General features: G+C 50.0%; 1 protein-coding gene across 1 annotated transcript; it reads left to right on the plus strand.

Moving 5' to 3' along the window:
- NTSR2 (neurotensin receptor 2) lies at window positions 3,732-11,376 on the plus strand. Its single transcript, XM_018055628.1, has 4 exons — window positions 3,732-4,372; window positions 7,293-7,542; window positions 9,592-9,682; window positions 10,852-11,376. Exons 1-4 carry the CDS (start codon window positions 3,749-3,751, stop codon window positions 11,108-11,110), a joined length of 1,224 nt encoding a protein of 407 aa, XP_017911117.1. The 5' UTR covers window positions 3,732-3,748; the 3' UTR covers window positions 11,111-11,376.

Genomic DNA, 12,658 nt, shown 5'->3' on the forward strand with positions numbered 1-12,658 from the left:
TATTAAGAAGAGGTGGCAAGAATACATGGAAGAACTGTACAAAAAAGATCTTCACAACCCAGATAGTCACGATGGTGTGATCACTCATCTAGAGCCAGACATCCTGGAATGTGAAGTCAAGTGGGCCTTAGAAAGCATCACTACGAACAAAGCTAGTGGAGGTGATGGAATTCCAGTGGAGCTATTTCAAATCCTGAAAGATGATGCTGTGAAAGTGCTGCACTCAATATGCCAGCAAATTTGGAAAACTCAGCAGTGGCCACAGGACCGGAATATGTCAGTTTTCATTCCAATCCCAAAGAAAGGCAATGCCAAAGAATGCTCAAACTACTGCACAATTGCACTCATCTCACATGCTAGTAAAGTAATGCTCAAAAGTCTCCAAGCCAGGCTTCAGCAATACGTGAACCGTGAACTCCCTGACGTTCAAGCTGGTTTTAGAAAAGGCAGAGGAATCAGAGATCAAATTGCCAACATCCACTGGATCATGGAAAAAGCAAGAGAGTTCCAGAAAAACATCTATGTCTGCTTTATTGACTATGCCAAAGACTTTGACTGTGTGGATCACAATAAACTGTGGAAAATTCTGACAGAGATGGAAATACCAGCCCACCTGACCTGCCTCTTGAGAAATCTGTATGCAGGTCAGGAAGCAACAGTTAGAACTGGACATGGAACAACAGACTGGTTCCAAATAGGAAAAGGAGTACTTCAAGACTGTATATTGTCACCCTGCTTATTTAACTTATATGCAGAGTACATCATGAGAAATGCTGGACTGGAAGAAACATAAGCTGGAATCAAGATTGCCGGGAGAAATATCAATAACCTCAGATATGCAGATGACACTACCCTTATGGCAGAAAGTGAAGAGGAACTAAAAAGCCTCTTGATGAAAGTGAAAGTGGAGAGTTAAAAAGTTGTCTTAAAGCTCAACATTCAGAAAATGAAGATCATGGAATCCGGTCCCATCACTTCATGGGAAATAGATGGGGAAACAGTGGAAACAGTGTCAGACTTTATTTTTCTGGGCTCCAAAATCACTGCAGCCATGAAATTAAAAGACGCTTACTCCTTGGAAGAAAAGTTATGACCAACCTAGATAGCATATTCAAAAGCACAGACATTACTTTGCCGACTAAGGTCCATCTAGTCAAGGCTATGGTTTTTCCTGTGGTCACATATGGATGTGAGAGTTGGACTGTGAAGAAGGCTGAGCACCGAAGAATTGATGCTTTTGAACTGTGGTGTTGGAGAAGACTCTTGAGAGTCCCTTGGCCTGCAAGGAGATCCAACCAGTCCATTCTGAAGGAGATCAACCCTGGGATTTCTTTGGAAGGAATGATGCTAAAGTTGAAACTCCAGTACTTTGGCCACCTCATGGGAAGAGTTGACTCATTGGAAAAGACCCTGATGCTGGGAAGGATTGGGGGCAGGAGGAGGAGGGGACAACAGAGGATGAGATGGCTGGATGGCATCGTGGACTCGATGGACGTGAGTCTGAGTGAACTCTAGGAGATGGTGATGGACAGGGAGGCCTGGCGTGCTGGGATTCACGGGGTCGTAAAGAGTCGGACACGACTGAGCGACTGAACCTAACTGATGATCTCCTTTATCTCTAATTATCTCCTTACTCCAGATGCACTCACACTAGGGGTTAAGTCTTCAACCAATGGGGAGGGGAACACAGTTGAGTCCATGGTAGAAACCCTTTTGATGGGACCCTACATGCAACAGGCAAGAAAGTTAGGAATTTAGGTACACAAAGCAAACAGAACACCCAGATTCCTAGACCCAGAGACACCTTGCCTGGCCAGGAAGCCTTGTCAGTACTTCACACCACAGCCCTGAACAATGTAGCATCCTGCCTCTGGCATCTCTGGACATGTAATCCTTCCCTTCCATAACTGCCACCCCTAGCAGCACCCTCTAGTATTAGATAGTTCTGAATTATTTGCTGCACAATTAGAGATCGAGAAATTTAGCTTGGCCTGTGACCCAGCAGGCTTCCCTGGTAGCTCAACTGGTAAAGAATCCTTCCACAATGCATGAGACCCCAGTTTGATTCCTCAATCAGGAAGATCCACTGGGGAAGGGACAGGCTACCCACTCCAGTATACTTGGGCTTTCCTGGTGGCTCAGCTGGTTAAGAATCTGCCTGCAATGTGGGACACCTGGGTCCAATCCCTGAGTTGGGAAGATCCCTTGGAGAAGGGAACAGCTACCCACTCCAGTATTCTGGCCTGGAGAATTCCATGGACGGTATAGTCCATGGGGTTGCAAACAGTCTGGCACGACTGAGCAACTTTCACTTTGTGACTCAACAGGGAAGCCCAGATTTTGATTCTAACATAGACAGTGGAGGATATCAAAGATCAGAGTCTTCCAATACAGGCTGAAAGCAATCTTAACACAAGTGATGATTTTATTCAGGGGCAAAATTAAGTTCTTGTGGGTACTGAAGAAGCAAGTGCTAGGCCCAGAGCATCCACACACGGATATGTTCTCAGAGTTTCAGCTTAGAGGGACCAGGTATGGGATTTACAACCAGAGGGCATAACAGTCATTCTCCTCTAGTCCCCTGGGTGAAGATAGAAATGCTGAGCCCTCTGCACACATCTGTAGGGAGAGCCCACTGGATGTGTCATTGGTGCTGAGTCTTCCTCACTCCCTTATTAACTGCATCTCACCTTCCTGCACATCGCAACTAGAGAGTAGCCCCCCGCTTGCCACAAGCAGAGAAAGCCCGGGTACAACAATGGAAGACCCAGTGCAGCCAAAAAAACTTAAATAAGTGAATTAAGTTCTGGTGTTCTAGATGGGGCTAAGAAAGAGACCTATGGAAGGCTTTAAAACATGCTCAATACTTCTTTCCACTTTCTCATACTGCTCCATGAGCATGACGTCCTCAAAGGATGGGAAAAGCAAATATCATGCGGGGGCAGCTGGCAGAGGACTTCCTTGAGGACATTACTGCGGCACTGAAACAGCCTTTAGCAAGAAGATGAAAGAGATCTTTTCTAAGAATAACAGCTTCAAAATGTTGCATGCATGCTCATTCGTGTCTGATTCTTTATGACCCCATGAACTATAGCCCACCAGGCTCCTCCTCTACCCATGGCATTTTCCAGGCAAGAATCCTGGAGTGGGTTGCCATTTCCTCCTCCAGGGGATCTTCCCAATCCAGGGATCAAACCTCAGTCTGCTGCATTGCAGGTGGATTCTTTACCACTGAGCTACCTGAGAAATGTTCACATGTGGGCAAATTCTTGATCAGTCACTCTGGGACGGTACCCAGGCAGCAGGAGAGCACATGGCGCATGTGGGATGCCTGCTTATGCCACAGGTAAAGAGTTGCACACAGATTCACCCAGCAATCTTAGCAGAAAGTCCACAGTGTCGGTATTTTTTAAGTGCAGAAAAGGGTTGAGAGGACAAAAAATAACTTGCCCAAGGTCACACAGCTAGTAAATGGAGGCATTCGGCCCAGCTCACTGTCTCTCAGGTCCCCCCAGAATGGGCCTACCCTCCACCCAGCACGTGCTTCCCCCGCAGGGAACTGAACTGAGAAAAGTGAGCGCAGCTAACAGGCTCACCCTCGCGGTCCTCCGCCGGCTCCGGGGCACCCTTCGCGGGGCGTGTCCTCCCATTCTGGAGGTTCCCAGAGAGCAGGGGAGGCGCTCGCCAACAGGGCAGCTCGCCCAGTCTCCGGGCAGGGAGAGGGAGGGAGCGCAGTCTCGGGAACGCGATGGAGACTGGCAGCCCGCGGGCCCCGGGACCCAGCCCCGGGCCCGCGCTGAGCCTGGACGCGCGGCTGGGCGTGGACACGCGCCTCTGGGCCAAGGTGCTGTTCACCGCGCTCTACTCTCTCATCTTCGCGCTGGGCACAGCGGGCAATGCGCTGTCCGTGCACGTGGTGCTGAAGGCGCGGGCCGGGCCCCCGGGGCGCCTGCGCTGCCACGTGCTCAGCCTGGCGCTCTCCGCCCTGCTGCTGCTGCTGGTCGGCGTGCCCATGGAGCTCTACAACTTCGTGTGGTTCCACTACCCCTGGGTCTTCGGAGATCTGGGCTGCCGCGCCTACTATTTCGTGCGCGAGCTGTGCGCCTACGCCACGGTGCTCAGCGTGGCCAGCCTGAGCGCCGAGCGCTGCCTGGCCGTGTGCCAGCCCCTGCGCGCCCGAAGCCTGCTGACTCCGCGCAAGACCCGCCGCCTGCTGTCCATCGTCTGGGCCGCCTCGCTCGGCCTGGCCCTGCCCATGGCCGTCATCATGGGGCAGAAGCACGAGCTGGAGACGGCGGGCGGGGACCCGGAGCCCGCCTCGCGCGTGTGCACCGTGCTGGTGAGCCGAGCCACCCTGCAGGTCTTCGTCCAGGTAAGCGGGAGGAGCGACCCCACCGTCTGTGTTTTCATCTCTCACGCTAGAGAGCAGTCAGAAGGTTGGGTCTCACCGCCCGATTTAACCAAGGATTTGGGGAGAGACTTGGCCAAAGGGAAGCACTAAGAGAAGTCCAAACAAGAATGAAATAATGCCATTTTGTGGCGACACGGATGGACGTAGAGATTATCATACTGAGTGAAGGTAAGTCAGAGAAAGACAAATATTACACGATATCGTTTATGTGTGGAATCTAAAGCATAATATAAATGACTAAATGCAAAACAGAAACAGACCCTCAGACCTAGAAAATAAATTCATGGTTATCAAAGGGGAAAGGGAGGGAGAGACCCGGGATAAATTAGGACTACAGAATTAACAGATAAAAAGTACTGTATATAAAACAGGCAAGCAACAAAGATTTGCTGTATAGCACAGGGAATTATATTCAATATCTTGGAATACCCTATATGGAAAATAATCTGAAAAATATGTATGTATATATGTATAACTGAATCACTTTGCTATATACCTGAAACTAACAGTATTGTAAACCAACTATATCTCAATTAAAAAATAGAGGAAATTCCAGATTTGAACTCAAGATTGACTCTGAAGTCTTCCCAGTCTTGCAGGAGTGGTGAGCTAACGTGATTGAGTATGAGAATTACCTGGAGAGCAGGTTAAAAATTGTAGATTTCATGACCCACCCAGTCTTCTGCTTTTCTATTATCACCCAAACTAGTGATCTTTAGCCCCATGATAAGAACAACTAGTTTATTGGCTCATGGTACAGATAGAAAAAGAGGCCTAAACATTCAATGTTAATGAAGGATTTCAAAAGAAATATATATATCAACTGCGGTCTTAACAGGAATATGGAAAATAGGAATAAAATATGGAAATTCCTGTGGAAATAGGAATAAAAACGCAATAGGAAGGCATTCCACTTGCTTTCAAAATTGCAAGGAGTTGAGCACAACTGAGCGGCTTAGCATGCACACACCAAAAGTATCAATACCGTGTCAATATGTTGAGCCCCATCAGGTAATCAACCAACCTCATCTTGTATTTTTCAATCATGCCTGGAGGCCTCTCCTCTGCTCCAGCACCTTGGCAATGCTACCCCATCTTTCTGCTCCTCTGGGGGACACCCAATTTGGGGATCCCAGGTCTCCCTCTATGTTGGTTCACAACCTTATTTTGATGGAACATATGCTCTTGTAACCTCCTGAGAAAACGTCCATAGATGGTAAAAACACTTTTTGAGAATTTATGTGTCTGAACATATTTCATTTTATCCTCTCATTTCTCACAGTACGGCTCGGCAGAACATTACAAGATGGACACTGTTTTTCCTCACAAATTGTAAAGCATCAGTCTATTATTTTCTAGCTTCCTCATTGCTTTGAGTGAGTCTAAGGACAGTTGGTGATGGACAGGGAGGCCTGGCGTGCTGCAGTCCATGGGGTCGCAAAGAGTCGGACACGGCTGAGCGACTGAACTGAACTGAAGGCCATTCTGGTTCCCCTCCTTTGTACGTGCCCTGTTTTATCCCTTTGGGAGCTTTGGAGACCTACTCTATCTCCAGGGGCTAAATGTCATAAGAACGTGCCTCGATGTGGATTTATTTTCATCCATTGTTCTGAGCACCCACACGCCTTTCAGTCTAGAAGTTCACATCCCTCAATTTTGGGAAAATTTTTTTAAAATACAGTTTTATTGATTTATGGCTGGGCTGCATCTTCACTGATGCATGGGCTATTCTCTGGTTGTGGCAAGCAGGGGTTACTCCCTAATAGCCATATGTGAGCTTCTCACGGTCGTGGCTTCTCTTGTTGCAGAGTGATGGCTCTAGGGAGCGTGGCTTCAGCAGCTGCTGCACGTGGACCCCGTAGTTGTGGCTCCTGGGCTTAGAGCAGAGCCCCAATAGTTGTGGTGCACAGGCTTAGTTGCTCTGTGGCATGTGAGATCCTGCCAGATCAAACCTGCGTCTCCTATACTGGCTAGGTGGATTTTTTTTAAATTAATTTATTTAGTTTTAATTGGAGGATAATTACTTTACAATATTGTAGTGTTTTTTTGCCACACATTGACATGAATCAGCCATGGGTTTACATGTGTTCCCCATCCTGACACCCCCTCCCACCTCCCTCCCCATCCCATCCCTCTGGGTCATCCCAGTGCACCAGCCCTGAGCACCTGTCTCATGCATTGAACCTGGACTGGCGATCTGTTTTACACATGATAATATACATGTTTCAATGCTATTCTCTCAAATCATCCCACCCTCGCCTTCTCCTACAGAGTCCAAAAGTCTGTTCTTTACATCTGTGTCTCTTTTTCTGTCTCACAAATAGGGTCATCGTTACCATCTTTCTAAACTCCGTATATAGGCGTTAATATACTGTATTGATATTTTTCTTTCTGACTTACTTCATTCTGTATAATAGGCTCCAGTTTCATCCACCTCATTAGGACTGATTCAAATGCATTCTTTTTAATAGCTGAGTAATATTCCATTGTGTATATGTACCACAGCTTTCTTATCCATTCATCTGGCAAGTGGATTCTTTACCAATGAGCCACTAAGGAAGCCCTGGGAAAACTTTCTTAAATGTGTTTTTTTCCTACATTACAATTTCCTCCACTGTTTTCTCTATTTTTCTTTCCAGCATGGCTATTATTTAGACAGTGAGCATCCTAAACATCCCCTGTTTTCTTGTCTTTTCTATTTTCACTGCTCTCCTTACTTTCAGAGAATTTTCTCAGCATCTGTAAATCCGCTGTCACCCCCACCCCCACCCCCAGCCCTGCTCCTGTTGCTGCAGATTCCTGGGCCCTTGGGCACACCTGAGGACCAGCAGTCACCAAGCCTTGGAGCTACCGCCATAACCCTTGGAATCACCTTTTCCAGGTGAATGTGCTGGTGTCCTTCGTGCTCCCTTTGGCATTAACCGCTTTCCTGAACGGGGTCACCGTGAGCCACCTGGCAGCCCTCTGCTCCCAGATGCCGTCCCCTCCCACTGCAGGCAGTTCTGCCCCCAGCCGCCTGGAGCTAATGAGCGAGGAGAGGAAGACACTGGCCCTGGGGGACCAGGCCGCCCTGGTGAGACACAAGGACTCCCGCCAGATCCGTGGCCTCCGGCGCAGCATCCAAATTCTCAGTTAAGTTTCCGGTAACCCCACCCGGAGTGGAAGGGCCAGACCAGGGCGGTCTCCACCAATCCCTGGCCACACGGCCTTGAGCTAATTCCTGCCTCTGTCTAGGTCTCATTTTTCTCTATGCCCTGGGGAGTTATACAATCACCAACAGGCTTCTGTAAGGTACAGTAGTATAATCAAAAGAAGGAATGGAAATTGTGTACACTAACCGCCCCATCGGCTCCAGGGGGTGGAGCACAAAGACAAGCAGATGCCTGGCTGCTTTTCAGGGAGTCTGGCTGTTCAGATGGACACGAGGAACCGATGTATTTAAGGACCCGCTGACCAGGCATTATGGACGCAGGCCAGCTAGGTCTCCAAATCCAGTTCCCCATTAACTCTCCACTTTCTCTGATGCGACATTGATCTATGTTTGTTTGTTTAAGTATCTGGGCAAACTTGGCTCTGTAAGGGCAACTTTAAAGGCACAGGAAAGCAGAGGTCTCTCCATGCACCTGTGTGATCCAGGCACACACAAGGTCCAGAAGGATGGAGGGACAGGGTCTCTGCTGCCATGTGTATGTCACAGTCTTGTGCACAGGACTGAAATACAAGAGCTAAATGTGATGTGATGTGATGTGCCAAGAAGCAGAAGCAGCACGTGAAGGGCCTGGACTTCTTTCCATAGACAATGGGCCATCACTGAAGAGCCAGGGTCCAGGAACGACAGGGGGACTTGCTCTTGAGATATACATGCTTGGCAGTTTTGCAGGACAGGCTCTTCAGTACTTCTCAAACTTCCATGCACATAAGAATGCTTGGGGAGAGTTGTCAGACGTGGACCCCTGGGTCCCCATCCAGAAATTCTGATGTGTCTGGTCTGGGTGTGACAGTCTACATTTCTAACAAACTCCCAGTTGAGGTGGATGCTGCTGGTCCAGGGACCTCAGTAGATTAGAGAATGGGTTTGCCACTCAGGGCAGGAGGAGAAGGAGGGAAAGGAAGGAGGAGAAGTTTAGGTCAATAGGGCCAGTTAGGAGGCTGCTGTCACAGTCCAGTGGAGGGAAGATGTGGTCCCCTGGGGTGGGCACAGTGAAGTTGGGGAGAAAAGGAGAGAGGAGAGATGCTAGGGAGTAACTTTTTAATAGACTGCATCTTGGGGGTACTGGAAAGAGAAGACTCTCTGGCTTATGACTTGGGTGTCAGATGGACAGTGGTGCCATCAATCAACCAGAAAAAGGGGATACAGGAGGGGAGAGGCTTTGTAAGGCAGGATATTTGAGTTCTATTGTCTATGCAGTTGGGCTTCCCAGGTGGCGCTAGTGATAAAGAACCCTGTCAATGCAGGAGACACAGAGGCATGGGTCCAATCCCTGGGTGGGGAAGATCCCCTGGAGGAGGGCACGGCAACCCACTCTAGTATTCTTGCCTGGAGAAGCCCATGGACAGAGGAGCCTTGCGGGCTACAGTCCACTGGGTCACTAAGAGTCAGACATGACCGAAACGACTTAGCAGGCACACATGCACACACATCTGTGCAGTTAGATGACCAAGGGGGAATATCCAGCCCTGAGGTGGGGATAGATTCTAGTGGCCAGGAGGTTATAGATGTTGTAGAAGTTTCTAGAAGCATGTCAGTGGGCCAGTTAGGATTAAAGTGGACATTCACTCAGAGGACAGGGTAACAGCAGGTTTGGGAACAGATCCAGACAAGAGTGGGGCTTTCCTAATACCTCAGTTGGTAAAGAATCTGCCTGCAATGTGGGAGACCTGGGTTGGGAAGATCCCCCTGGAGAAGAGAAAGGTTGCCCACTCCAGTATTCTGGCCTGGAGAATTCCATGAACTGTATAGTCCATGGGGATGCAAAGAGTTGGACAAGACTGAGCGAATTTCACCTTCACTCTTTCCAGACAAGAGTGTGCCAGATAACCTCAAAGTCTCCTGCCAACCCCTAGATTCCAGAAACAAGCTCTCGGGAAACGCTGTTGTCACCCCGGGCAGGTTCCGCCCCGCAGAGCTGCATAACTGCTAATGTGTTCGCTGTCTGTCTCTCTCCCCACCTGTCCTGCAGGAGCCATTGTGGTCGTGTATGTCGTCTGCTGGATGCCGTACCACATCCGCAGGCTCATGTACTGCTACGTCCCTGACGAACGGTGGACCGAGTGAGTGAGGGGAGGAACCCCAGCTCATGGGGGCCGAGGCCTGGGGCTGGGATTGCCTGTGCTCTCCAGGGGAAGCCCCTGCTTGCTGGCCTCTCCAGAACTCTGGCCTCCATTCTAGCTGGCCCTGCCCAGTCTGTTATCCCAAAAGTTTCCAGTTCAGGGTGGGGAACCAAGCATCATCTAGAAAACTCTCTGAACTGCTCAGGCTGTGTGAGTGGCAGTCAAGGCTTCCAGCCTCCTGACTCCAGGATGGAGAGCTGCCTGCAGGTAGGGAACAGGGCGAAGGCCATGTTCTCACAAGGAGGGAGAGAGGGAGGAGGCCTCAGAGCTGGGATTCCACGAGCTAACAGAGGCTGCTTAGAGATGAGACCGTGCACACCCATTTCATGACACAATGGGAGAAAACCCAAGCTGAGAATCCCTTCTCTTTCTTTTGGAAATCACTGCAACCTGATGATAAGCGGAAGTCAGACATCTGAGAGGAGAGAGATCCTATGTGGCCTCCAAGGAAATAGTTGTGTCAACAGATGACTGGTTCTCGAGAGCTGCAATTTCCCCTACACACAGACACACAAGTACATGCACACATATGCACAAGTACAGGCACACAGGGGTACACACACAAGTGTGCACACACAAACACATGCACAAGTGCACTCACACATATGCACAAGTGTGCACACACATGCACAAGCTCGGACACACCTGTGCACATATATGAGAGTGCACACACACAAACACATGCACAAGTGCACTCACACATATGCACAAGTGTGCACACACATGCACAAACTCGTACACACCTGTGCACATATGAGAGTGCACACCCAAGCGCACACATACACAAGCATGCACACAGACACACACACCAACATGTACACAGGTGCAGCCCTTCCCAAGGCAGCCAGGGAATTCTCAGAATGCCTCTCTCCCCTTCAAGAAGCCGCATCTCCTTGACCTCACGCAGCAGCACGAGGCTCCCCACATCTCGAGAGCCTGGACGCTGGTCTCTGTCCATCAGCAGGGGTGCTTTTCACTCTGCAGGCAGCTGGGCCTGGCAGGCCTTCCTGACCTGGCCCCGTGGAGGGGGAGACGCTCCCAACAGGAAGGGGAGGACCCGGCGGGCAGGCAGCAGGCCCTCTAACCAGCCTTCCGGGTTTCCCTTCCAGCAAGCTCTACGATTTCTACCACTACTTCTACATGGTGACCAACACGCTCTTCTACGTCAGCTCGGCAGTGACGCCTGTCCTGTACAACGCGGTGTCCTCCTCCTTCAGAAAACTCTTCCTGGAGGCCCTCGGCTCCCTGTGTCGAGAGCACCACCCCATGGAGTCATTCCCCCCGGGGACCCCAGAGCCACGCCCGAGTGGGTACAGCTTCCAGCTCTGGGGCTCCCCCAGGACCCCCAGCCTGGATGAAATCGAATAATGAGCAGAACAACCCTGACTGCCTAGCCCTCTAGTGCTCAGCAATTTCAACACTAATAACTCAAGCTGTGTGATCAGGGGGACCTAAAGGGAACCCAGCCTCTGCTGCTGACCAGTTGTGTACCTGCAGGCAACTTACTTGCCCCTCTTAGCCTCAGTCTCCTCATCTGTATGAAGGAGATGAATAATACCCATCTTTTCATGCTGTCTGACGGTTACATGCTTAGTGCCTAGAGCATAATAAAGAGTATATTTTCGCTGCCATTATTTTTGTTGTTACCACTATTTTTTCTTTTTTTTCTGCTCTCCTAGAAGTCCACCAGCTTTTACAGGTTGTGTGCTCAGACGTCCCATGAATTTCCACAAATGACAAATCAACAGTGCCCAGAGCTGACTGCACTGTTAGGTCACATAAGTCACAGTAAAATCCTCTAGTCTTTCCCAGTAAGGGAGCAGCTCTTCACCTTACCAGGGTGTTCTGTGTGCTTCGGAGAGCCTGCGGTCACCAGCTGCCCCCTCCTCTCTGGCCTGCATGTCCACCTGCTCTGAAGGACAGCACTGCAGACGCTCTCCAGCCAGCATGGTGTTCAGAAGAGCTGCACTTCCACTCTTCTCATCCAGGCAGGCTCCCTCCAGTCCTCCACAGACCCCATCCCTTCCCCTGTCTGCACAGGCTTGACATGCCAACCTTGCTCCTGAAGCCTTGTGAGGCCTGAGCCCACAGAGAAAGTGTGGTTTTCCTATGAGTGTCTAGAAGCTGTTGAAGCCACAGGCCTGCGAAGGGGCAGGAAGAGAACACTGGGCGCAGAATAGAAAGACCCAGAAAAGGTTCTTTCTGATGAACTGTGTTGATGTTTCTCCGAACTGAGTCCAACTCCTGATCCACCATCACCCACCTGGTTCATGTCAGAACCAGCACCTGTGCACACACACCACACGCACACAATCACACAGACACACCACATGCACCAGGTGTGCACAATCACAGACACAACACACACACACACACCACATGCATGCAATCACACAGATACACCTCACACACACGAGTACAACCAGATACACCACATGCACACAATCACAGACACACCACAGACACCACATGCACACAATCGCAGATACACCACACACACCATGTGGGCACAACCAGACACACCACATGCACAGAGTCAGACACACCACACGCACACAGTCAGACACACCACACACACACCATGTGCACACACATGCATGCATATGTATCACACTGCATACTTGACACATACATACTTGACAAATCAACACACTACACACACACACACCTGGATGGGCACCCTGTTTGAAGTGAAAAGCTGGAATGGGCAAAGGAAGACAGGATGTGCGGTTGGAGGAGGAAGGCCCAGCCTGGGCACACGGCCCGGGGTGCTGTACAGGGACCGCTGTGTGACTGGGAAGCGACTATCCCAGCCCCCAGCCCCAGAGGCTGTGAGAAAAGGCCAGAGGCGAAGACACACACTTCACGGGGAGCCTGCACAGAGCCAACCACCCTCCTTGTCGGGGAAGAAGGGCA

Source organism: Capra hircus, chromosome 11 (assembly GCF_001704415.2).
Source record: "Capra hircus breed San Clemente chromosome 11, ASM170441v1, whole genome shotgun sequence".
NCBI classification, from domain to species: Eukaryota; Metazoa; Chordata; class Mammalia; order Artiodactyla; family Bovidae; genus Capra; species Capra hircus.

Bases quoted from the DNA above. Each gene is read 5' to 3' on its own strand.
- NTSR2 (XM_018055628.1), top strand. From the start codon at position 3,749: ATGGAGACTGGCAGCCCGCGGGCCCCGGGACCCAGCCCCGGGCCCGCG. The intron at 4,373-7,292 runs GTAAGCGGGAGG...CACCTTTTCCAG, and splicing joins CCCTGCAGGTCTTCGTCCAG to GTGAATGTGCTGGTGTCCTT. The intron at 7,543-9,591 runs GTTAAGTTTCCG...CCTGTCCTGCAG, and splicing joins GCGCAGCATCCAAATTCTCA to GAGCCATTGTGGTCGTGTAT.